The sequence below is a fragment of the Dendrobates tinctorius genome, unplaced genomic scaffold (assembly GCF_039654945.1).
Source record: "Dendrobates tinctorius isolate UK_male_01 unplaced genomic scaffold, ASM3965494v1 ptg000069l, whole genome shotgun sequence".
In the NCBI taxonomy this organism is placed as follows: domain Eukaryota; kingdom Metazoa; phylum Chordata; class Amphibia; order Anura; family Dendrobatidae; genus Dendrobates; species Dendrobates tinctorius.
The window spans coordinates 26764179-26791786 of record NW_027361737.1 but is presented as its reverse complement, the minus strand read 5'-3'; the positions used below and the strand labels follow the sequence as shown (position 1 = coordinate 26791786).

The 27608-nt window shown below is 46.1% G+C and overlaps 1 protein-coding gene across 3 annotated transcripts in view; it reads left to right on the top strand.

The window, feature by feature from the left end:
- Positions 1-27608, top strand: part of YEATS2 (YEATS domain containing 2) — a 112221-nt gene that overhangs the window by 66533 nt on the left and 18080 nt on the right. For all 3 annotated transcript variants that reach the window (XM_073581258.1, XM_073581257.1, XM_073581256.1), the window contains 4 exons: positions 9072-9181; positions 11911-12060; positions 13825-13998; positions 26783-26978. In XM_073581258.1, coding sequence (XP_073437359.1) covers positions 9072-9181; positions 11911-12060; positions 13825-13998; positions 26783-26978 — 630 coding nt within the window. The remainder of the gene's footprint in view (positions 1-9071; positions 9182-11910; positions 12061-13824; positions 13999-26782; positions 26979-27608) is intronic.

The following is a 27608-nucleotide window of genomic DNA, read 5'->3' as shown; positions in this document are numbered from 1 at the left end:
TAAATTCCTATTTTGCATCTGTTTTCTCTCAGAAAGGAAATGTAACATCAACTGTTATTCACTGTCCTATTAAGGGAATAGAAGATATCTATAAACAGAAAGATAGTGAGGAAACACTTAGCTAACCTAAATGAATTCAAGTCTCCAGGTCCAGATGAATTACACCCCAGAGTACTGAAGGAGATAGCAGAAGAAATTTTTGAACCTCTCTCCATAATCTTTGAAAATTCTTGGAGAACAGGAGAAGTGCCAGAAGACTGGAGAAGAGCAAATGTTGTTCCTATCTTCAAAAAGGGGAAGAAGGTGGACCCAGGCAACTATAGGCCGGTGAGTCTGACTTCTATACCAGGAAAGATCTTTGAACAAATTATTAAACAACATGTATGTCAATACCTGGATAAGAATGAAGTGATTAAACAGAGTCAGCATGGGTTTGTAACTAATAAGTCATGTCAGACTAACTTAATTTCCTTCTATGACGGTATCACTGATTGGGTGGATCAAGGAAATGCTGTAGATATAGTATATCTTGACTTCAGCAAAGCATTTGACAAAGTCTCTCATACAATCCTTATTGAAAAAATGACTAAGTATGGAATGGACAAGGCAACTGTTAGGTGGATTCATAACTGGCTTAGTGATCGGACCCAAAGAGTGGTCGTAAATGGCTGCACATCCAGTTGGAAGAATGTCTCAAGTGGGGTACCACAGGGCTCTGTCCTGGGCCCTGTATTGTTCAACATCTTTATCAACGATTTAGATGAAGGAATTGAGGGTAAACTGATTAAATTTGCTGATGACACAAAGCTAGGAGGGATAGCTAATACTGAAGAGAGAGAGAGGATTCAAAAAGATTTAAATAAACTGGAGAAGTGGGCAGCAACTAACAGAATGGTTTTTAACAGGGAGAAATGCAAAGTACTACATCTGGGCAATAAAAATGAAAAAAGCATATATAGAATGGGAGGAATAGGGCTAAGTGACAGCACATGTGAAAAAGACTTGAGTATACTAATAGATCACAGACTGAATATGAGTCAACAGTGTGGTGCAGCAGCAAAAAAGGCAAATACAATTCTAGGATGTATTAACAGAAGCATACAGTCTAGATCACGTGAAGTCATTATTTCCCTCTACTCCTCTTTGGTCAGACCTCATCTGGAATATTGTGTCCAGTTTTGGGCACCACATTTTAAAAAAGACATCAACAAACTGGAGCAAGTTCAGAAAAGAGCGACCAGAATGGTGACCGGTCTGCAAACCCTGTCTTATGAGGAAAGGTTGCAGGATTTGGGAATGTTTAGTTTTCAAAAGAGAAGAGTGAGAGGAGACTTAATAGCTGTCTACAAATATCTCAAGGGCTGTCACATTGTAGAAGGATCAACTTTATTCTCATTTGCACAAGGAAAGGCTAGAAGCAATGGGATGAAACTGAATGGGAGGAGACACAGATTAGATATTAGAAAAAACTTTTTGACAGTTAGAGTGATCAATGAGTGGAACAGGCTGCCACGAGAAGTGGTGAGTTCTCCTTCAATGGAAGTCTTCAAACAGAGGCTGGACAGACATCTGACTGGGATGATTTAGCGAATCCTGCTTTGAGCAGGGGGTTGGACCAGATGGCCCAGGAGGTCCCTTCCAACTCTACGATTCTATGATTCTATCTATCTATATATACCTGAGTTACGTATCCTACCCAGCCTTCGATCACTCACCACGCCCAATTACTAATAATGATCGGGAATTTCAGGATATTTTGACTATAAAGAGAGCCACAATCACTGGTCAATCCGGGGTGTCCGTCCCTTATGAGGTACGGTTCGAGCACTGGGCCCCCAACGGGACTACACCTCTATATACCCATGTATCACCCCACCACGGGGACAAACCTCAGATCCTCTTTGCAGCAACAAGCACAGGAAAACCACACCAACGGTCAGTCTGAACAGTATAACTGCCAACTTACAGGGGGTGATCAGTCCCAATTTTCCAACACCTGTGTCCGCTCCGAGGGTCCTTTGTCTTGTTGTCCTCCGGGGGCAGAGGCATCCCTGTTCGGGGGCCCCACGTTGCGTGCCACTGTCGAGGTAGCTATTTTGGGAGGGCTAAATTAACCCTTCACGGTTGAGCCAGTGATTTCCAAATTATTCCAGTGTTGCTAGCAACTCAAATGACCACACGGAGACGGGGGTCTCTGTACGGGAGGATCGAGGCAGATCACTAAGCCCCTTTATTTTAGTCACATCTTTTATAATCTTTTGCTTAATTATGCAAGGTTCTCAAGTACCAATAGCATCATTTCACTTTATAAGCCAATAATATTGCAAGAAAACCGGAAACTACATATATGTCCGTATCCAAATAGAAAGTAGTATAATGGCATATTCTTCAGAGTTTTACACTCCCACCTCCCTTTTCTTGTACAGATGGGAACAGTCTGGTTTCATGACAGCCCATGCCAATTATAAAAATTTATCTTACAGCAACAAAAATGAAGAAACGAAACCTTCAGAGAATGGACAAAACGAAACTTCAGCTCTGATTTTAGTATTAACCCTTCACATTATAGGGCAGCCATATTTGATCAACTGAGGTTGATGTAGAATGATAAGGATGACAGACATTGGATAGAAATCGAGAAACCCCCCATAAAGTCCTCAAACGTTGCATCGTTTTTTATTCATATATCATTACCGGGCCTAACCCCGGCGATGATAAAAAAAATTGTCTGCCATCAACAGTGGAAGCGGCGCTGGGAGTGTGGAGCATTCTGATCAATAAATTGCATGCTATTAATTTGGTGCTCTGTAAGGCCCCCATAGAGACTTTGGAGATGTGTATTCCAGACCTACAGATTCGTAACTGGAAGTCCTTGGGAATCCTGTTTGGGGATATGTATGAGGAAGGAACATTATTGGCCTTCTCTACGATCAGGGAGAGGTATATTCTTCCACAAAGAGATCATTATAAATACCTACAAATAAGACATTTCTTACAAGGAAAGAAGGATATAGTGTTTACACAACCCTCCAAATTATACGCAATGCTCCTCACCCCAACGCGGCAAATACGAGCGCTGTCCGTAAGCTGCAACCATATGCTGGAGACATTTCCCTCTCTGGACTGGTATCTCCATAAATGGGAGATGAATCTACAATGCGGGATCACCCCGGGTCAGTGGTGGACATCCTTCTCAATGATGGGGACACACTCTCTAAATGCACCAATCACCTGAAGAACACCAGAACGCTGCTGTACAGGTGGTGCTTCACACCATACAGATTGTCCAAGATCTACCGCAGCTCCCCAGATGTGTGGAGACGCCAAGGCAGATATGTTACATGTCTGGTGGGGGTGCCGTAAAGTAGAGCAGCTCTGGGACGCAATCTCCCATTTAGTGTGTCAGATTAGTGGTATCCCAATTAAAATTGGGAAAGAGCAGGTGCTTCTGGCCATTGATCTGGATTTGATTCCGCACGAGTTCAGGACAGTGATTGCACACATCCTCATAGCTACTAGAATTAAAATTGCAGGATATTGGAAAAACCCCAAATGTCCATCATTGTCTGAGATCGTGGCATTGGTGAACGATAATTGTCTATCAGAGAGTATATTTGCTTCATCCACCAATAATACAATGTCATATCTCAGGAGATGGGACAGCTGGCTATCATTCAGACATAATACTGGGGTTATAGAGATGTAATAGAGCTATTAATAGTAAATTACGGGTAATCTGTTATCATCACCCCCTTCCCTTTTCCTTATATCATCTATCTATACATCTATCCATCTATGTATCTATCTATCTATGTATCTATACATCTATCATCTATCTATGTATCTATCCATCTGTCTATTCATCTATCTAGTTATCATAGGTCTAGTTGTCTATCTATCTATTCATCTATCATTTATCTATTTTTCTAACATCTATCATCTATCCATCTATCTATCCTCTATGTATCTATCCATCTATCAATCCATCTATCTATTTATCTAGCCATCTATCATCTATGTATCTATCTATTCATCTCTCATTTATCTATCTATAGATCTTTCTATCCCATATCTATAGATCTATCGATCTCTATATATATATCTAATTCCTTCTATCTATCTTTGTCTCTCATTTCTTCTATCTATCTCATTCCTTCTATCTCATTCCTTCTCTCTATAGATCTGTCTATCTCATTTCTTCTATCTATCTATTCCATATCTATCTTTCTATAGATAGATGGATGGATGATAGATATGGGATAGATAGATGGAATGAGATAGACAGACAGATCTATAGATAGATAGAAGGAATGAGAGATTGATAATGGATAGATAAATAATAGATACAAGAATGAGATACAGGGGTTGGACAAAATAAAGGAAACGCCTAACATTTTGGCATAATAATCTTCGAACATGTTATAAACATGCCATCTGTGACATATGGTAATGTTTTGTAGTTGATTATTTGTGTTATGTGATATGTGTATGTAAATTAACTGTTTGTTTTGCAGAATTGTAAGAACATTGATAAGAACCTCATACCAATGGCAGACCTCTCGGATTTTCAAAGAGGCCAAATTGTTGGTGCTCGTATGGCAGGCGCTAGTGTAACAGAAAGTGCCCGAATGCTTGGCGTGTCAAGAGGTACTGTCTCCAAAGTAATGACTGCGTTTGAAAGAGAAGGAAAAACGTTCACAGCAAAGCACAGGTCCGGCTGAAAGTCGAAGTTGACTGAGAGAGACCGTCGGACTCTAAAGCGAATTGTGAGAGGATCGCAAGACCACGGCTCCGAAAATCACTGCTGAGCTTAATGAACACCTACAGAACCCAGTTTCCACGAAAACTGTTTGTCGGGAGCTGCACAAATCTGGATTCCACGGAAGAGCTGCAATTAGAAAAACGCTGCTCTCAATGACAAATGTTTCCAAGCATTTAGAGTGGTGTAGAAACCTCCAGAATTGGTCCCTCGAGCAGTGAAAACGTAATATTCTCAGACGAATCATGGTTTACCCTATTTCCGACCTCCGGCCGAGTGTACGTTTGGAGACAGCCGAAAGAAGCATTCCATCCAGACTGCCTTCTCCCAACCGTAAAACATGGCGGAGGTTCTGTGATGATCTGGGGTTCTATTTCATGGAGATCCGACGGGATAATGATATCCCTTCATGGAAGAATTAACAGCCGCGATTATTTAGGCATTTTGGGCGACCAAGTGCATCCTATGGTTCAAGCACTGTTCCCGGAGGGGAACGCCATCTTTCAGGATGATAATGCACCAATTCATACAGCTAGAATCGTTAAAGCATGGCACGAGGAACATTGTAATGAAGTTGAGCATCTCATCTGGCCCCCACAATCCCCAGACCTCAACATTATTGAGCATTTATGGTCAATTTTAGAGATTCAAGTTAGACGTCGATTTCCGCCGCCATCGTCGCTCAAAGAACTGGTGCGTATTTTGACTGAAGAATGGGCTAAAATTCCTTTGGAAACAAATCACACCTTGTATGAATCCATACCTCGGAGAATTGAGGCTGTAATCACCGCAAAAGGTGGACCTACACCATATTAAACTAACTTTTGTTGATGTTTCCAGGTGTTTCCTTTATTTTGTCCAACCCCAGTAGATAGAAGGAATGAGAGAGAAGGAATTAGATAGATGATAGAAAAATAGATAGATGATAGATGGATAGAAAGAAAAATAGAGATAGGATAGTGAAATATTAAGCCAATAGAGGACTTTATAATATATACAATACTGCAAATTTATTGAAATAAAAGGCGGTTTTACAGAGACACACCTAAGCTGATGAGCTGACCTGCCAGTGACCAGCTTGTGTGAAGCTCAGCTCCTGCTGAGGGAGGAAAAAGAAAAAGGAGGAGGGGGATGGGGGAAGCTGCAGCTGAAGTTGTCACAGCGCAGGCATACTACACAGGAGGAGGCAGCGATGCACAGGGGCATGATAGATGGCTTTGAGGCGGCGCCCAGACGTAAGACAAGGGGCATGATGGACGGCCTCGAGGCGGTGCCCAGACACAACAGGGGCATGATGGACGGCTGGGAGGCACCTGATGCAGGGGGACACACCATACCTATGGGACGCATTACAAGTATGAGGACCAATTTATAAAAGTCAATATTTCGGCGTTACTAGGGGTCAGAAACAGAAGAGCCACCTTCACAAAATGCAGCCTTAGTGCAGCTGAAGGTGGCTCTTTTACTTAAAAACGCCCTGAGGGGGGTGACAGGTTTTCCCTTTAAATTTCATGGGCTGGAGATATTTGGTATATGCCTCTTTAGATGCGGCTAGCTCTGCTTCACTGTCTGTGGCAAATGCCATCAGAACCAGAAGAGCAATATGGCTTAGAGAAAGTTAAGCGGACTCTGCGTCTAAAAAAGATCTCTAACGTTCCTCTATTATCAGAGTGGCCATTTATCTGGAGAAAAGCTGGTTCAGCTTATTTCCGATGCTATGACAGGGAAGAATAAGTTTCTTCCCCAGCAAAGGCTCAAGCGCCCCTTTTGGTGCCAGCATTAAACTCGTTTCCGGATCATTTCGGGCTAGCCCATTTCTTCCACTGTATCAGGGACAAAGGATTCCAGGTCCCCTATAGGCCAGCCAGCAGTGGCAGGTTCTACCCAGTCTAGATCTAAAGGATCTAGGTTCTAGAAATTATTCGCTCATGTTATCTGGTCGACACTGCCAAGGTAGGCGGCCACCTACTCCTGTTTCGTCGGGTATAGCTCTCCGTCGTCCTCTACGAATGGGTCAGAGACCTGAGTTTTCGGGTTTTTTTCCCGAGCCATAAATTTACTGCTCCAAGATGGAGTCATTTTTCCAGCATCGGCTTTGTGGGGTAAAGTGCCTGTGAGGTCATGAGTTCAAATCCCAAGAGACAGAGCCTTGCACGTTTTCCTGCATCCGAATTCAATTGGACAACGCCATGGCCATGTGTGAGGTAGCGCTCATTCTTCGATGGGCAGAGTGGATGATTTCCGCAGTGCTCATCCTGGGTGTAGAAAGCTGGGCAGCAGACTTCCTCCATCGTCAAGGTTTCGTCTAAGGTGAGTGTGACCTTTATCCGGAAGTCTTCCAACAGATCTGCCTTCACTGGGGACCTCCGGTTGTAGATCTGATGGCGTCCAGACTGAATGCCAAAGTACTCGAGGTCCTAGCTTGTTCTTGAGATCCAAAAGCCATCGCAGTGCATGCTCTGGTTCTGGTTCCGTGGTACCAGTTCCTTTTCTTGTATGTTCTTTTTCATCTTCTGCTACTTCCGAGAGTCTTTAGGAAGCGGAAAGATTCCCAGTGATCCTGATCGATCTGGGCTGACCAGGCGTGGTTTGCGGAGCTAGTACAACTCGTCGCCGACGTTCTATGGCGATTGTCGGATCGTCTAGCTCTGCTCTTCAAGACCGATTTTCCACCAGAACCCAGGGGTCCCATGTTTCTCAACTTAGCCGTTGAATCCTGGGTTCTGACCCAGGCGGGATTCTCACAACAAGTTGTCAGTGACTAGTGCTTCTAAGTCTGCTTCAGTACGCATCTATTATCAGACCTGGATAATCTTTTTCAATTGGGGCAGGAATCATGGTCGCCTTGCCCATTTTAGACTTCCTTCAAAATGATCTGGACTCAGGCCAGCCACCCAGCTCTCTGAAAGTCCAGTTTTTTGGCCTTATCGGTCTTATTCCAGCGTAGCATTGCAACAAAACTGCAAGTAATTACTTTCATGCAGGGAGTTTCACGTGGTATTTCCATATCACATACCGTTAGATCCTTGGGACCTTAATTTGGTTCTGGGGGTCTTACAGGAGACTCCTTTTAATCTGCTTCATGATGTAGCTGACTTTACTGTCTTGGAAGGTCGCCTTGTTCTCTGCGGTCTTGTCAATCAGGCGAGTTTTCGGAGTTAGCTGCTCTGCACTTTCAGACGTCTTTCCTTATTTTCATCAAGGCAAGGTTGTCCTCAGGCCGTCCCCGTCCTCTTTGCCGAGGTGTTCTCTTACTCCCATCGTTAAGAGGACATCATCCTTTCCTCATCCTGTTCGACTCCAAAGTGGAATGGGTTCTCCACACTCTGGACAAAGTGAAAGCTCTGAGAAGGTACGTCTCGAGGACGGTGTCCTTCCGAAGGTCGGACGTTTTATTCCTGATTGTCACAGAAAGGGTTTAGCCGCTTCTTCTGCCACAATAGCCAGGTGGATTCGTTCCACCATCCAGAAGTCCTTCCACTTCAGGGGTCAGCCTATCCCAGCGGGGATCAGGGCACACTCCATTCGGTCAATAGAGGCTTCTTGGGCCTTTCGGCTCCAGGCGTCGGCAGAGCAGGCCTGCAAGGCTGCAGTTTCATCCAGTCCACACACATTCTTGAAGCACTATAATATTCAGTTCCGCTGGTGCGAGTCTGGGCAGGCGGATTCGACCGGCCACGGTAGCGCACTTTTAGGCAGCGGTTATGCAGGGCCTGATCTGTTGTGTTGTCCCCACCCAGGGACTGCTTTGGGACGTCCCATGGTCTGTGTCCCCCAATAAGGCGAAGGAGAAATAGGGATTTTTGTGTACACGCCGTAAAATCCTTTTCTCCAAGCCAATCATTGGGGGGGGGGGACAGCACCCTCCCTGTTAATGGCTTTGTGCTTATTCTGTAATTTCACATGTTCTACTGGTTCTCTGGGAGCCAGCATGAGGGTGTATACTGCAGAGGAGGAGCTAACTTTCTTTGTATTACTTAGTGTCAGCCTTTTGGTGTCCCCCAATGATTGGCTCAGAGAAAAGGATTTTACAGTGAGTATACAAAAATCCCTATTTCCACACTGTATATGCAAATTGTAGGTTATGGAGGATGTCAGCAGATACGATCTAAGGTCCTGGGCGTCTTTTTCTATTTAGTCATTATCTAATGTCATCGTTGATTAGACCATAATCATGTTTTCATGATGACACTGGTTAGTAATGGGGGTTCTTGCATGACTACCTAGTATTCTAAGAAGCAGAGTCTTCTCTGCAGGATTCTCCTATGTAGGTCTTGGCCCAGTGTCTTCAATTTCATAACCTGTTTTCCAGATCTCCAGTCGGGGGCATCTACAAGTGGCGGCTCGGGCACAGGAAATGCTACTTCTGGATTACCACAGCACCTCACATACACGTCCTACATCCTAAAACAAACTCCTCAGGTAGGTGTAAGACTGACCATTCTTAGAAAGAAGTCTTCTCAGCAGTGTGTTCCCCCGCACAATGACCCCCGCTGTGCAACGAGCAATAACAGTGCTCTATTAAGTTTTATTAGCTGGTGCTGCTGCTTCCTGCACATCAACTGGCCGGCATTGCCACTGTGTCAGGTCTAAGGGTATGGTGACAGTGAGGTGTTTTCAGGAGTTTGGGAACAGAAACTCTGCAGAATCCATGAGTTTTGTTTGGAGCGCGAGTTCTTGCTCCAAAGACTCAGTGTGAACACACCTTAAAATATATTGTTTACATTTTTATGCCATAAAGCTATAGTACACATGAAAAAAGTTATCTGATTAGAGAATATTTTTTTTTTTTTTTTTAATCCTCCAAGACTGATCATTAATTTTCAAAATTCTCAACTGACTGTACAATTTGTATTCAGTGAAGACAGACTTGGCCTCAGGTTGTCTACCGGGGTGCTAAAGACACTGTGGTCAACAGCTACTACTGCAAACAAGGTCCCATCCTCACACACTATACACACACGTGTGTTCTCTATCCGCAGGCAGTGCTTTATCCCATTGAGACTTGATAAGACCTTTACATGCCCAATTGTTCCTTTCCCCTTCACTTGCCGGGCAGAGTCAGGACACCTGTTTACACATTAATCGCCAAATCATCAGTTTCTCTAATGTGTGTGGCAGATGTTTGAAAGGACGGTGAACTGAAAAACGTTGGATTTGTTAAAGGGATTTTTCAAGATAATACATAATTTGGGAAATGGTATTAATGAAAGAATTTGTATTGACCAGTTAGGGTATGTGCACACGATCAGGAACGGCTCAGTATTTGCTTAGGATTTGACAAAGATGAAATCTGCACCAAATCTGCATCTGAGGTCACTGGCAGGTCACCTGTGTTTTTGATGCTTTTTTTTCCGCATGCGTTTTTGATGCATTTTTTCATTGCATGCATTTCTTATGTCACTTGAAATAAGCGAATTGAAAGTTGGCTTCTGAGAAGGAAAAAACAAGTGATTTCCTGTTCACAGATATATTGGGGTATGTTCCCATGGTCAGTAAACGCTGTGGGTTGGATGCTGAGTACATCCGCAATCTCCAACCTGCAGCGTCCAGCTGCTGCAGCATAGTGGATGGGATTTCTAGAAATGTCATGCCCACTATGTGTGCACTGATGCCCGCGACTCACCCGTAGAGACGGACATGCAGGCATCTTTCCAGACCACAGCATGTCAATTTATGTAGTAGAAACGCTCAGTCTCCGCTGCGTAAATTACCCATAGACTTTCATTAGCTGCTGTGAAACCACATTATCTTCCTAGTCACATGCGTATTAAGTGCGGGAACGCAGCTTACTACATGTGTACTAATTTAAATAATGGTAAATCTTGTGACACAGGCAGATGTACATGACACAGGAAGTGGAAGAAAGCACAGAGAGGTCCCCTCTTTTTTTAAATAATTTAAAAATAAATGGTGATGGGTCCCCCTATATTTGTTAACCAGCCAGAGTAAAGCAGACTACTGGGACTGGTATTTCAGGCTGGTAAGGAACAAATTTCTATGAACCTTACCAGCCTCATAATACTAGGCCACAGGAGTCTGTTTACTTTGGATGGTTAGCAAAAATAGTTGGATCCCCTCCAAAAAAATAGTGTGAGGTCCCCCTATTTTTGTTAACCAGCCAAGGAAAAAGCATACAGCTGTGACCTGATATTATCAGGCTGGTAAGGTCCAGGGATTTTGGCCCTCACCAACCTAAAAATAGCAACCCACAGCAGCCCACAATTGGCGCATCCAAAGATGCGGCGGTCACGTGCACGCAGTTTTCGCCGTCAGCTGACTGAGAGATCTTGGCTAGTGACCGGAGATATCCCCGTCCATGGTGGTCATGTGCAAGGCAGTTCTCGCGATCAGCTTAGCTCATCACGAGAACTGCAATGTATGCGAACTTCCAGCTGAAACAAGGTACATCTTTATTTAAATTAGCACACATGCGTAGTAAGCTGCGTTCCCGCACTGAGTACGCATGTGACTAGGAAGATAATGCGGTTTTACCGCATCTAATGATAATGAATGGGTAATTTGTGCAGCGGAGACGGAGCTACATAAATTGACATGCTGTGGTCTGGAAAGATGTCCGTCTCCACAGGGAAGCTGGAGGCGTCTCAGGATGCATAGTGGAGATGGGATTTCATGAAATCCCATCCACTATGCTGGAACATCTGGACGCTGCAGGTTTGACGCTGCGGATGTATGGAGCGTCCAATATGCAGCATTTACTGACCGTGGGAACAGACCCTTATACCCCTGCCACTCCAGCACTTCTGTGGTGCTTCCTGCCAGTGTTTGTTTACTTAGCTGCTGAGATAAAGTACTGTACACCCGTGACCGCTGCAGCCAGTCACTGGCCTCAGTGGTCTTGTGCCATACGCTGTTGGGGAAAGTGGTAGGCTTCAGCTCTCACATGAGAGCACTTTATTGCTGCAGGAAAGTACACAAACACTGGTGGGAGATAGAACCGGGGAGTATACATTCTTTTGTCTTGTACCAGTTTTTGGTAACTCAAAAATTACATTTAAAAACACTGCTATTATGTTTGATGTGTGACACCCTTGTATTTTAGAGGAATAAATGTTAGATGCAAAGTGAAAAATGTAATATATGTTTTAGCATCAATAATTGTTGGATATTTTATAATGTGTGTTTGGTAGGGAACATTTTTAGTTGGTCAGCCATCTGCACAGGCATCCGGAAAGCAAGCTGCCTCCAATGTGGCTGCTCAAGGAAGTGCCGGAGCCTCTGCACAGGGACAGCAAGCTCTAAAAATAACCTCCGGACAGAAAGGCACCATTATTACACAGGTAAGAAGTGCCTTTATTTAGCTTCTAGCCTCGTTCTACCTATGTATGGTCTGGTTCTTTAAAGATGATATATTATTTTCTATTTTAACTACTTCATGTCCTTTTGGATTTTTCTTTTTTGTGTTTCCATTTTTTGTTCCCCTTCTGCCCAGAGCCATGACTTTTTTTTTTAAATTTTTCTGTCAATATGGCCGTGTGAGGTCTTGTTTTTTGTGGGACGAGTTGTTCTTTTGAACGACACCATTGATTTTACCATATAATGTACTGGAGAATGGGAAAAAAATTCAAAGTGCTGTGAATTTGCAAAAAAGTGCAATTCCACAATTGTTTTTATTTACCATATTCACTAAATACTCAAGCTGACCTCCCAATATGATTCTCCAGGTCATTACAAGTTCACAGACACCAAACATGTCTAGGTTCTTTTTATTTAAATGGTGAAACAAAATTCCAAAGTTTGTGTACAGGATCTGGGGCTGGGTGAGGGTTTTTTTTTTTTTTGTTACGCCGATTATCAATTTGATTCTTTTTATAGGTTGATCGGGTATTTCCAAATACACGTGTATTTTTGGGGGTTTTATTTCGAATGGGGCAAAAGATGGTGATTTGAACTTTTTTTTATTTTTTTTGGGCGGAGTTTGACAGGCTTCTGGTAAGCATGGGTTTAAATGCTGCTGTCAGAGATTGACAGCTGCATTTAACTAGCTAACAGCCGCTGGAGAATATGATTATTTTCTAAAAATGCTCTAAAAAGAAATGCAAAAATCTGGAAACTTGCCCTTTAACACTTATACAATTTGCCCTTTAAATAGTTTCAAACATCTTTAAAAATGTTGGAGGCGTCCAAATCAAACGTCAGACATAATTATCTCCAAATCTCATTCTTGGCATTGAACTTTTATAATTGAGTAAGCCAACAATCAGTGAGAATCACTCACTATATACACAGATAGCATATATGAATATTCATAAAAGACAATAGAAACCTTCTTAATTAGATATGAATAAACCAAAATAAAGTCCAAATTGATAAAGACTTAAAAAGTTTTTATTTAATTACACAATAAAAGGAAAACCAAACAAGTTGGACATAACACAATACCATAAAATGTCATAGTACCTTGGATACCACATCCCAGCGTCTGCTTACAGCTCTGGGAGCTCGCTGATCATTGGTCTCCCGCTGCCACACGCAGCGATGCGCGCTGGCCAGCGGGAGGCCAACGATCAAAAAATGGCCCAGGACATTCCTGCACGATCAGCGATACCCGGCGGGGGGGCCGGTCGCTGATGCATGCCACACACAGCGAGATCGCTGATGCGTCACAAAATCAGCGATCTCGCTAGCGATCTCCGTGTGTGACGGGGCAGAGATGGGAAAAATTACTGCTGTAAAGCGCACGGCAATGATAAAGGTTTAGTCGAAACGCGTCTTGCCGTGCGCTTTACAGCAGTAATTTTTCCCATCTCTGCCTATATTCATAATATGCTGCTATGGATAAATATTTTTAATCTACGTTTGAAATAAAGAAAAAGATTTTTTTACGTACTTCAAACCTGGCTCGCTGGATTCATCTCCTTTTCGCATCTATTGTTGGCAAGAGCTCCTGTCATTTATCCGTTGCTGAGAGCCTATACAGTATAGCAGCTTATGGTTTGAACCAACTGGGTAAGCTGGCATTTTTTCCTTTTTAAGACATAAGGAGAGCCGTGATATGTGGCTACTTGTTTGTTGTCTTCTTATCTTTTTCAATCCCGTTTCAGACAAACAGTAACGCACCTGGATTGGTAAAAATATCTGAAAATGTCTTAAAGTCATTGCCAGTGACGTCTCAGACACAGAAGCCGGGCACTACACTGTTGAGGGTAGCAGGAGGTGTTATAACTGCAAGTGGCACATCATTGCCATCCGTGTCTGCAAATGGACCCACACTACAGGTAGGCTAGAGCCACGCGAGGGCTGGAACTAGCCGCTGCCGTCCTCTATGTACAGATATGGCACATCTGTGGCTGCTCGTCTCTAAGAAATGATTTCTCCTTCATTACAATTACTCAGTGCAAAATAACTGAATTCCAGGCAGAAAGCAAAGCTGAGAAACACATTTTTTTTTTTACATTTTATTAATGCTCGTAGCCTAGGTTATCGACCACCTCTGCATTCTAGCAGTGTGTCTGAGCAGGCACGTTGCTTAGTCTCTTTTCTATGGATCTCGTCAAGCACTGGCGGGAGTGAATGATGCAGCCAGCTTTAGTGTCCCTGCACTCCTCTGATTCTGCTGCGGCATCGGAGAGTGCACTTTTCGGGCCAGTGCTCAACTATGACACTGTTCCGTACTGTCAATCTTCAGGAGCGCACCGATCCCGGCAAATAGGGAGCTGCACGCTCCAGAAGATTAAATCTTCCAACATCCCTTTAACATGAAAACTCAGATGGTGCAGTAGGTTGTTTTTAGATGATACATTCCTTGTCAAATGTATTCTGGCGTGAAGGGCAGAAGTAAATAATTATTCATTAAAAGATATGGATACCTTCAGGGATTTTTTTTTTCTCCTTTTTAGATAATTGTTTTTTGGGAGGGCTAAACATAATTTTTGCAAATGTGGTTTAGTTGAATTATGACCACAGACCACATCAGACTTGAGCTGTACTTTGATGTGGTCATTAATTAGAAGAAAGGAGGTAAAAGGCAGATAAAATGATTACAGTCTCCTCATCAGACTGAGCTCCCTAAAGGATTCCCAATTAACTCCTTCTGCAGCCGGCAATGTGCAGAGAAAGAAAATGGAAAAGTCCAGGGTAAATGAGATTTTCTTTCAACCAAATCTTATAAGGGAACAGTAAAATAACTGGATGAGACAGCCACCAGCTGGGTACTCTGTACGTCTGCGCAGGGTTGTAGAAATCTCTTCCACTTAGATCCCCAATTGTCAGTCCAAACCCCGAGCAGAAAGCTATCGGCAGTTGTGTCTTTAGATCTTTAGATTTGTTTCTTTAGATCTTTAGAACTTTGTATTCCTCTGTTGTTACTCTTATAAATCTATTAATAAATTGACAACTGTACGTTATCCTTCCCCATTGCATATAGAGTGTGCCCCTACACAATGCACGACAGTCAGCAATGGTTTAACAATATCCGATTGTAGACACAGCCTTTTGCCAAGGGAAATGGTAACATCCAGTTTTTAATATAGTCATTAATTTCCAAGAAGAATGTTGTTGTAGGGGCACACTGTATAGGCAATGGAAATGATGATGTTGAATTGTCAGGTTTTTTTTTTTAAATATCTTCCCAGGAGGGGGAACAGAGCAAAGATTCAATGCAAAGATCAGAATTGTTGATATTTTTTTTATTTATTTATTTTTTTAGCTACATTGTAGCCTTCAAACTGGTATACAGCTAGGGATGACGTAAAATCCTTGAATTCTCCTTCGTCTCATTGGGGGACACAGAGACTGTGGGTGTATGCGACTGCCGTCTGGAGGCTGTCACTAGGTATACAAAAAACAAGTTAGCTCCTCCTCCGCCGCATACACCCTCGCCCTGATAGCGGGCGGAAACCAGTTTTTTTGCTTAGTGTCTTATGGAGGCACATGCAGTCTGGATTTCTCCAGGCTATTTTTTCTCTAGTTTACCATGAAGATGAGACAGGGGCGACGGATCCTATAGAAAGGGTCCGATCTCCCCAAACCAACAGGCGAGGACGCGTTGAGTATCGCCTCCGCGTATCCTTTCCCTCACCGAGGGACATCTCTGGGACTTTTCCCCAGACATCTATTTTTTCTTTGTTTTTTATTTTATGAAGATGAGGGGCAACGCATCCTATTGAAAGGATCCGATTTGCCCAAACCAGCAACGGGCGACCACGTGCGAGTGTCCCTCCATGTTTCCTTTCCCGCGACGTGGGACATTATGCCAGACTTAGCCCTGTCCACCCCTAGGTATTGAAACCATGGGCTTGCACAGAGGCACAAGACTAGTCTGTGCGGCCCCCACTGCTCCACCAACGCATGACAGCGGTGCTGCATGGCGGCGGACGGTCCCTCTCCTCGCCCCTGCAAGGCGGTCGGAGCTAGGGTGCCTGCACCGTCCTAAGCGGAAATACTTCAGGTATGAGCTGGAGAGGGCCCTGGGCAGCGTTTTTCGGAGGATAGTGGTCAGGCTTACCCCCGCGTGGAGAGGCCGCTGCTGGAGTCAGGCGGCCATCCGACAGGGGGGGGGACAGATTTACAATAGCCCGAGTAAATCCCCCCTTCCTTCCACTATTCCTCCCTCCCTCCGCTCCTCTAACCTTCCTCGCGCCGTCACTTCCCTCCCTCCTGGTACCGGTGCGGTCCGGGAGACTAAGTGGGCCGGGGAACCGCCAGCAGACGGAGGGCATGGCGGGGTAGCGCAAGCGGGCGGACCGTCTCTAATTTAGCCCGCGGCTTCGGCCTGGGCCGCGGGCGGAAGTTCCGCCCAGGCGCGACATCATATCTGGCGCCGCCCCCCATGACCAGGGCAGGCATGGGGAGTCGGATGGCCGGGGTAGCAGTCCGCCAGCAGACCAAGCGGGCGGACCATCTCCAATTTAGCCCGCGGCTTCGGCCTGGGCCGCGGGCGGAAGTTCCACCCTGGGCGCGACGTCATATCCGGCGCCGCCCCCCATGACCAGGGCGGGCGCCGGATAAAATTGAGGCCCCGGCTGCAAAGCAGGGTAGGCCACGATCAGGAGAAGATTCGCAGCTTACCCAGGAGAGAGGCAGCAGGCGGATTGCAGGACCACAGGGAGAGAGACGCAGGAGTGGGTAAGTGCGACCCCGTCCCGGAGCCGCCACACTAGGGCGCTACAGAATTACCCTCCTCCTCTCCCCTCGAACCTTAAAAGGATTTTTTTTAATTTTTTTTCCGGCCTACGCCAGCAGTATGTCTGGAAAAGGAAAAACGCACACGTTCCTTTATGCCGCATGCGTTTCCTGTGGGGTTATGTTCCCACGAGCGCAGACTGTTAAGTTATGTGAAGCCTGCGACTCCGAACGCGCCCAGGAGCCCTCCCCTGCGACAGAGCCCAGGGGTCTGGATCCCCCAGAATGGGCGTTATCACTCTCTCGGTCCATGGTTTCGCTCACGAAGGCGATTGAGACCCTTCAGGCCCCGGATAGGGGTAGAGACGACGGCTCGCCTGTTTGGGAGGGGTCATCCACCTCACAAGAGCCTCCGGCCTGCAGGGGCCGCACTCTCTCTAGGCAGACACATAGGAAAAGAGCCCATACTGCGTCTCCAGGCCCCTCTGGTGCCTCAGCATCCGCGAGTGCGGTGTCTCGCTCACATCACCATTTTCTGGGAGCGAGCAGAGTTCAGGTGATGACTGGGAGGAATCCTTGGACCTGGATACCCCGGGGTATCGGGAGACGGTAGACAGTCTTATTGAAGCGGTCAATCAGACTCTGGGTATTGAGGATGATGTCTCCCTAACCGCAGGTCATAAGGTATCCTTTAAGAAGGCCAGGAGACCACATAGAGTGTTTAGCACTCATCCTGAGTTCGAGGACATAGTGCAGCGGCACAGGGAACGTCCAGATAAACGTTTTTCAGGACAAAAAATGCTAGAAACGAGATATCCGTTCGCATCAGAGCTCTGTAAGAAATGGGCGGAATCTCTGGTAGTGGATCCCCCAGTGTCACGCCTGGCCTCAAGATCCTTGTTGTCAGTACCTAGTGGTTCTTCCATTAAGGACCCCACGGATCGACTCATAGAAGGTTTAGCTCGCTCGGTGTATGAGGCATCGGGATCAGTGCGCTTTCCTTCTTTTGCGGCAACGTGGGTAGCCAAAGCCATGATGTCATGGTCAGATTCTTTGAATAAGGTCCTACAGGATAGAGAATTGCCGACGGAAGTGGCTGAGGTAGCAAGTCAGATCGCGATGGCGGGTGAGTATTTAATTAATGCATCTTTGGATGCGGCTAATGGTGCGGCACTAGCGGCAGCAAATGCAATCGCCATTAGGAGAGCCTTGTCGGTCATATCGTCCATGGAGCACGGAGAATATTTGGCCTCGATCGATGTCCAGGATGCCTACCTGCACATCCCGATTTTTTTTTTTTTTTTTTTCCCCCGCATCAAAGGTTCCTTCGGTTTGCAATCGATGGTCGGCATTTCCAATTTGTGGCCCTACCTTTCGGGTTGGCCATGGCCCCCAGGATATTCACAAAGGTGATGGCTGTCGTCATGGCCATTCTACATTCTCGGGGCATAGTGGTTTTGCCGTACTTAGACGACCTCTTAGTAAAGGGGCCGTCCTTTCGGGCATGCGAGGAGAATGTCAGCATCACACTGGATACCCTATCTCGCCTAGAATGGTTGGTCAACGGAAAGAAGTCATCCCTTACCCCAGCTCAGAGGATCTTCTTCCTAGGGATGATTTTCGACACTTCCCGAGGGTTGGTAATTCTCCCTCAGGACAAGGCTCGGGCGCTCCGGCAGGGAGTTCGAAGCCTTCAACAACCGGGCCCTCACACTATCCGGTTCGGGATGAGGGTTCTAGGAAGGATGGTGGCGGCGATGGAAGCAATTCCGTTTGCTCAATTTCATCTCCGTCCCCTGCAGCATGCTCTCTTAGCAGCTTGGGACAGGAGTCCGTTCTCCCTCGATCATCAGTGCAGGTTGTCCTCTCAGGTTCGACGGGCACTTCAATGGTGGACGCGCGACTCCTCTCTTCGTCAGGGGAAGCCCTTTCCCTCAGATCAATGGTTGGTGATCACGACCAATGCGAGTCTTTTCGGTTGGGTGGCAATCTTCCGCCATCACATGGCCCAGGGGCAATGGTCGCCTCAGGAGGCTCGTCTCCCCATCAACCTGTTGGAGATTCGAGCGGTGCGGTTGGCACTGCAGCATTTTCAGCACTTGCTAGCAGGACGCCCAGTCCGGGTTCAGTCAGACAACGCCACGGCAGTGGCGTACGTGAATCACCAGGGTGGTACGCGCAGCAGGGCAACCATGCGCGAGATAGAGCATGTACTCCGTTGGGCCGAGAGGCACCACTCGGTAATCTCAGCAGTTCACATACCAGGCGTGGAAAATTGGGCAGCAGATTTCCTAAGCCGGCAAGGCGTCGCGGCCGGGGAATGGTCCCTTCACCCCGAGGTCTTCCAGCAGATTTGCCAACGGTGGGGGACTCCAGACGTTGATCTGATGGCGTCCAGGGAGAACGCCAAGGTGGGCACGTTTGTCGCTCGGTCTCAGGACCCGCGAGCAATCGCAGTGCATGCGTTGGTCCTACCGTGGAACCAGTTTCGCCTCCCATACCTGTTTCCCCCACTGCCACTTCTCCCGAGGGTCATCAGAAGGATCAAGACAGAGGGGGTCCCGGCAATTCTGCTGGCCTCAGACTGGCCCCGTCGAGTATGGTACGCGGATCTAGTGCAGCTCCTCGCAGACGTGCCTTGGCGTCTACCGGAACGACCAGACTTACTGTCTCACGGGCCGATCTGCCACCCGAACTTAGGGGCCCTGGCTTTGACGGCATGGCCATTGAATCTTGAATTCTGACCCAGTCGGGGTTTGGGCGTGAAGTGGTTGCTACAATGGTTAGCGCCCGGAAGCCGGCCTCGGCGAGAATTTATCATAACACTTGGAAAGTTTTCTTTCATTGGTGTCGAGAACACGGGGTGGCGCCATTATCCTTTTCGGTCCCCAACATCCTGGCTTTTCTGCAGTCCGGACTAGACGCAGGGTTGGCGCCGAGTTCCCTTAGGAGGCAGATATCGGCCTTGTCTGTCCTTTTTCAGCGAAAGATCGCTACCAATATGCAGGTCAAGACGTTCATTCAAGGGGTCTGTCATTTAGTTCCCCCCTATAGAGCACCCATAGACGCCTGGGACCTTAACCTGGTCCTGAGTGTCCTGCAGGAAGCTCCGTTTGAACCGTTACAGGAAATTTCATTGTCATATCTCTCCAGGAAGGTTGTATTCTTGGTAGCCATAACTTCCATTAGGCGGGTCTCGGAGTTAGGAGCATTATCTTGCAGCGCTCCTTTTCTGACTTTTTTTTTTTTTTTAAGGATAAAGTAGTCCTTAGACCACCGCCGCCTTTTCTGCCGAAGGTCGTGTCCTCTTTCCATATTAATGAGGACATTGTTCTGCCTTCGTTTTGTCAAGCGCCAGTACACAGAGTGGAAAGGGCGCTCCACTCTTTAGATCTGGTAAGAGCTCTCAGAAGGTACGTGTCAAGGGCAACACCTTTTCGCCAGACGGACTCGTTTGTGATTCCCGAAGGGCGCAGGAAGGGGCTCGCAGCCTCACGATCGACCATAGCCAGATGGATTCGCCTAACTATTCAGGAGGCTTGGGGGGCGTGGCCTAGCGCACGATGTGAGAGGGTGTGCAGAGGAGCTCTCCTGCCACAATCTCCCTGATTATGGTTATTTGCAGCGCCGCCGAACGCTGAAATTCCCCCACGGAGTGTGCAGAAACCTGGGGAGTAGCAGGGAGTAGAGTGCGGTCGGGTGGAGAAGAGCCCCGCAGCAGGATGACGCGCAGGAGACAGAAGGAGCTGGCAGCGTCTGGAAATGCTCAGGCCCAAGATGGCGCCGAGGCTGCAGAGGAGGCGGCAAGGGCGAGCGCGGCATATCAGAGGAAGATGGAGGTGATCGCTCGGCTGGAACGCTTTGCAAGGTCAGAGGAGGCTGCTAATGAGCGGTCAGAGGCTGAAGGGGAGAGACCTGACCCAGAACATGTCCCTGGGACACAGCAGGAAGGAGGGGGCCAGCCACAGAGTGGTGGGGAGGAATGGAGATCCCCTGAGGTGGCTGCATGTACTGGCCAGCTTGAGCAGCCGGACACACTGGATGTAGCAGAGCCGACGCTCAAGGACATATTCTCTGTGGTAATGTACAACAAATCTGCCCTTGCAGCTCTGAATGGTCGTGTGGATGATTTAAAGGGGGAGATGGCTGCGATTAACGCTGCAGTGCGCAAAGTTGAACAGAGAGTGGAGGTGGTGGAAGAACGTGTGGGAAGTGCGGAGGACCAGGTTAATGAACTGTTGAAAAGGGAAAAGAAGTATATGCAACGTATCAACGTATAGCTGAGCTGGAATTTAAAACTGATGATTTGGAGAACCGCTCCCGCAGGAGTAACTTGAGGATTGTGGGGGTGCCAGAAAAAGCAGAGGGCAATAATCCCACTGAGTACATTGAGTCATGGTTGAAGAATACTGTGGGAGGGGACAGCCTTACCAAAATGTTTTCTGTTGAAAGAGCGCATCAGGTGCCCACCAGACCCCGGATGACGTTTGGAGAAGTTAAAAGAAGACTACGAGACATAGATGTGCGCTACTCGATGATCTACCCAGCTAAACTGAGAGTCGCAGCTTTGGACCGGGTGCACTTTTTTCAGAACCCAGAGGAGGCGACACTCTGGCTTGACTCTAATATACAAAATATCAGAGCAGGACGGACCCGTTGAAGCATACTCTGAGTGATGTTGAAACAGTGACTAACTGTGATTTAGTTTGAAATTACTAAGTTAATGGTCATCTTTGAGATGAAGCAATGCCATGTTGGTTTAAGAAGGTTGTGTTCGGCGGCGCAACGCTTATTGCAGTTGGATTAATGTGGACGGGAGGGTAGTTGGAATACAGAGCTTGTATCGTTAGGCTGTTAAAACGCCCTACTGGTTCTCAAATAGAGAGGGAGAGAGAATTCTTATCAGCTTAAAGGCTGTGGGAGACAACTAATTTTTTGGGAGGGGGAGGAGGGAGGGGAGTTTATTCCAGTTGGGAAGTTGAGAAAGGGGGTAGAGGTGGGGAGGTGGGGGGGAGGATCGAGATTCTACCTATAACGTGTCTAATGTTTGGGATTGCAACATATTATGGGGGATAGAATTAAGATTCTAAGCTGGAACGTTAGGGGTCTCGCTAACGCTTCAAAACGGGTTGCAATTTTACAATATCTGCTGAAGCTGAGGCCCTCAGTGATTTGCCTCCAAGAGACACACCTGGTAGAGGATAAAGTCGCAATGCTACAAAAAAGATGGGTGAGGAAGGCTTATCACTCGACGTATTCGGCCTATGCAAGGGGAGTGTCGGTGTTAATCCACAATTCTACTCCATACGAAGAAGTGGAGGCTATAATAGATAGGGACGGGCAATACGTGTTTATTGTATGCAGAATTTTGAATAGATTATTATGTATTGTGTCCTTGTATATCCCTCCACCATTCTCTAGAAAAAAGATACAGGAAATTCTGGACTTATCTGGGAAATGGATGGGAGTCCCGCTGCTTGTAATCGGTGATGTAAATAATATTGCAAATGATCATTGGGATAAAGGTAAACATACGGGGGGTGGGAAGGGGGGGAAGGTGACACCTTTTGGAAACTACATGAGGGAGATTGGTTGGATAGATTTGTGGAGAGTTCGGAATATGGAGAAATATACTTATTCATGTTATTTGGTGACATACGGATCTTTATCTCGTATTGATGTGGCTTTAGGAAATGAGGGAATGGATGACTTGGTACAGGAAGTGGAATATCTGCCCAGGGTCCTATCGGATGATTGTCCACTGGAGGTGTCTCTACAATTGGGAGGGCAAGGGAGGTTGACAGGAATGGGATGGAAAATTCACCCCTTTTGGTTACGGTTGCTGGATATGGGAAAGGTGGGAGAAGAATTGGGAGAATTTTTTAGGATAAATGAAGGCAGTGCTGAGGGCCATATAGTCTGGGATACTATGAAGGCCTTTTTGAGAGGGATTTTATTCAGAGAAGTATCTCGATATAAGACTAAGTCTCAAAATCAAGACAAAGCAATGATGGAGGAACTAAGGGCAGCGGAGGAGGCATTGGGTGCGCAGTGTAATACAGATACGCAGACCCACATGAAAGTGGCCCAATAGGAAGTTAATAAACTTCATATCCGTAAGGCGGAGAGACGGCGGGCGTTTCAGAATGAGGCATTCTACGCGGAGGGTGAAAAAGTGGGGCACCTGCTCTCAGTGGTGGCGTCGGCACAACGGGAATCTTCCCATGTGTATGCAATTAAAAATAAGGAAGGTACCGTGGTTTCACAGGGGGATCAAATTTTGGAAGTATTTAAACAGTTTTACAGTGAGTTATACTCCTCACAGACACATAAAGGTCAAGAGGAGATGGACAGTTATTTGGGGACGATTGTGCTTCCTAGATTGGGGGATGAAGATAGAGAGTGGATGGATAGGCCGCTTACGGCAGAGGAGTTGAGGGTGGCATTGGCGGACATGGCGGGTAATAAGGCCCCGGGGGCAGATGGTATTCCAACGGAGGTCTATAAAATACTAAATGAAGAAGTAATAACTAAATTGGTGAAGGTATTTGATGAGTATTTGGAGAGGGGACAGCTGCCTACTTCTATGAGAGAGGCCATTGTTGTGGTCATTCCTAAAGCCGATAGAGACCCTTTGGATCCGGAGTCCTACAGACCGATTTCACTTCTTACGACAGATATTAAGATATTGGCAAAGGCCTTGGCCAACAGGTTGACCCGTGTGGTGGCTAAAATAATTCACCCAGATCAATCGGGTTTTATGCCCAATAAATCTACAGCAATCAATCTAAGAAGATTATATTTAAATATGCAAATTCTGGCCGATAATGCTGGAAAAAGAGTGGTAGTGTCTTTGGATGCCCATAAGGCTTTTGACTGTGTAGAATGGAAGTACTTGTGGTCGGTCCTGTTGGGCTTTGGGTTCGGGCCTAGGTTTATGTCTTGGGTGGGGTTGCTGTATTCCTCTCCGACGGCAAAAATCAGAGTAAACAATAAATTATCTGATAGTTTCTCACTACATAGGGGTACGAGACAGGGATGCCCATTATCTCCGTTGCTGTTTGCCCTCGCCGTGGAACCCCTAGCTATTAAAATAAGGGATACACAGGAGATAAAGGGATTTGTTTATGGAAGGAAGGAGGAGAAGTTGTCTCTGTACGCTGATGATATTCTGCTATACCTGGGGGACTCGGGGGAGAACTTGGATAATGCGATGGCATTAATTGAGGAATTCGGAGAATTTTCTGGACTCAAAATTAACTGGGATAAATCGTGCATCATGCCTATTGATACAGTAGATGGAGAGATTGGGGAGGTTGGAATATCACCGAAATTGAGAGTAGTTTCGAGATTTAAATATCTGGGGATACAGATCGCCCTCCCTTTGAGTAGTTTTGAAGAACTTAATTTAAGCCCTCTGCTACAAAAAGTTTGTTCCAAGATTTCGGCGTGGAATAAATTACATCTATCGGTGATTGGAAGGGTAAATCTTTTAAAAATGATTGTGATGCCGCAGCTGCTGTATGTACTGCATAATTCTCCAATTTGGATCCCACAGAGTAGGTTCTGTAAAATTAAATCGCTGTTCGGCGACCTAATATGGGGGGGGAAGCCCACGGTTTAAACAAGAAACGTTGCAGAGGCCGAAAGAGGACGGGGGGGTGGCGCTTCCTAATCCCTGGGTATATTTTTTAGCAGCACAATGTCAACATATGGGAGGATGGGGGGAGGAGACGGGACAGGAACAATCGCCCAGTAGTTTGAGAAAGCTGTTTGGGAAATGGCCTTTGGGAGAGAGCCTGGAAGGGGGGCAGTTTTTAAAATTTGGCTCTAGGTTTCCTACGGTTCTCCTTATTCATAAGGTATGGGAGAAAGTTAAACAGATTAGGGGTGTCACGGGCCTTACTAAATACTCTCCAGTGTGGGATAACATAAATTTACAAGAATTCCAGCGAATGGAGGGATTTGGGCTTTGGAGAGAGGCAGGAATCAGACGGATGGGTCAGCTTGTGGGTCAGGGGAGACTTAAATCATTCATGGAGCTACAATCAGAGTTCCAGCTTCCACACTCATATATGTATCATTATAAAAGAATTCAGCATGCGTATCGGTCGCAATGTCGGAGGAGGCCTGTTGAGGTCCAGATTGATGTCACGCTGGCCTCCATTTTGGGGAACAGTGAGACGAAGGGGGCAATCTCAGAAGTGTATAGAGATTTATTATTTACATTTCTAGTCAGTCATCCCATCAAGGCTAGAGTGAAATGGGAGGCTGAATTGGGAGAAATAAGTGATGATAGATGGGAATCTATTTTAGAATATGTGCCTAAGATTTCTATGAGCGAACCTGGGAGGATGTCTCAGCTGTACGTAATTCATAGAGCTTACAGAACTCCTGATAGATTGTTCAAGATGGGTTTGAGGTCTGATTCCGATTGTCCACGGTGTTCGCAGGAACGGGCAGATATGATGCACATGTTGTGGTGTTGCCCTAGATTGTCTACATACTGGACAGTTGTACTGAATCGGATCGAATGGATATATAAATGTGTAATCCCCAGAGACCCTTTGATCTGTATTTTAGGCTTTGTGGAAGAATTGGCAGCGGCGGCTATGGTCAAACTGGCGATTGCTAGACTGTTGTTCATAGCAAGGAAATTGATTGCCCGGTTTTGGATCAGAGAGGAGCCTCCGACTAGACGGGACTTTCTTGCGCAGGCGGAGCCTATAATTTCATTAGAAAAAAGTATTTACACTAAGAGAAATAAACTTGAGGTGTTTCACAAGATATGGCAGCCATGGGTAGAATGGAGTTAGAGGGGTGGGAGGGACGTATTGGGATATGGAAGATATTCACATTACATAACTATATATGGATGTTGGAAAGAGTACTGGACGAGGAACGGGGAAGGCACTGAAGGGATCTCGGAGGGGGGATAGGGGGGGAAAAGGGAGGGAGGAGTTTTGTTTTTGTTTATAAAAACATGTTTATATGTGAACAATTGCTTGATGTCATGTATATGATGTAATTGTTATCATAAATAAAAATTTATCTGATTAAAAAAAAACTATTCAGGAGGCTTACCGTATTAGAGGCGCACCAATTCCAACAGGGATAGGGGCGCACTCTACTCGGGCAGTGGGCGCCTCTTGGGCGCTTCGGCACCAGGCTTCGGCAGAGCAGGTAAGCAAAGCAGCAACCTGGTCCAGCCTGCACACTTTTTGTAAGCATTACAATGTGCATACTCGGGCCTCGTCGGATGCGAGCCTGGGTAGAAAAATTCTCCAAGCAGCAGTGGCACACCTTTAGACAGGAGGGCATGCGGCTTGGATCGGTGAGTTGTCCTCCCACCCAGGGACTGCTTTAGGACGTCCCACAGTCTCTGTGTCCCCCAATGAGACGAAGGAGAAACATGGATTTTTGTGAGTACTCACCGTAAAATCCTTTTCTCTGAGACGCTCATTGGGGGACACAGCACCCACCCTATTGGCCAGCTGGCTCTTGTTTATTTAATTACTATAAATTCCTTTTTTAATGTAGGGTGGTCCTTCTTCAGACATATGATTTTCCACGTTAAGGCTAATTTATTGTTATGTTCTCCTACTGCTTTTGCACTAAACTGGTTTCCGCCCGCTATCGGGGCGAGGGTGTATGCGGCGGCGGAGGAGCTAACTTGTTTTTTGTATACCTAGTGTCAGCCTCCAGACGGCAGTAGCATACACCCACAGTGTCTGTGTCCCCCAATGAGCGTCTCGGAGAAAAGGATTTTACGGTGAGTACTCACAAAAATCCATGTTTCCAGAAACCTTTAATGAGGAAGAACTAATTTGCACAGCTTAAACAACTACAGATATCTGCGGGGGGTGTTCATTGGCATGTCTTATTTATAAACTTTGTCTATTTCCTTGCTTCTTGATTTTGTCAACTTGTTTTCTTTAGATTACCGAAGGGTCAAGCAGCGCTGTGTCATCTGCAACGTCATCCAGTAAAACCCATGTACAGCAACCCACTGCAGCGCCAAACGCCGCCAGCCAAGTGAAGATAGTGGGGAGCAGTAGATCTGGTACATTATCGGTCCCTGTCCTCACATCGAGAGCTGCGCTTAGCCCAGTCCCCAACACTTCTCTACTTACAGGTATTTTATCTAGTGCATGCTCTGATCACTGCTCCGTATACCTTGAGCTGTATACTGTGTGTATATAAAATGTGTGTGTATGTGTTGTAGGGGGTTCACGCTCTAGGGTAGCCTCTTGGATACATGTGGCATGGAGTCTTTTATATTAAAACAGCATCTAGTTTATTGTCAGTCATGACATTCACAGCTCCAAAGCGAGAACAACCTTCCTTCATTATCAGTGGATAACATAAACAGTCCTTTTCTTCAGGCAGAATGAAATAACGTAAATGTAGCAGCCTCACAAATCTCGGTATTCCCAGCAGCAGCTCACTTAGATTAAAGGCGTTCACCAAACAAACATCTCTGTTTGGCTTCAGCACATTTCTCTTTGCTGAGCAAACTAAGCAGCAGCTCTGTCTTTCTCCAGTCTCCACACCCTCCACACTGCTGAGCTAACTCAGCTGCTGTTAATAGGCCTGTAAACCCAGGACTAGATCTTAGTATCAACTTTCCACAGCCAGGTCATAAAACTATATTATAATAATACATGGGAAACTAACGCCTTCACTTCCCCCACTGTCATGTCTATTTGTCAAGACTTGATTTGTGGTGAAAGTCTGGTGACCCTTTGGTCTGATCTTGGATCCG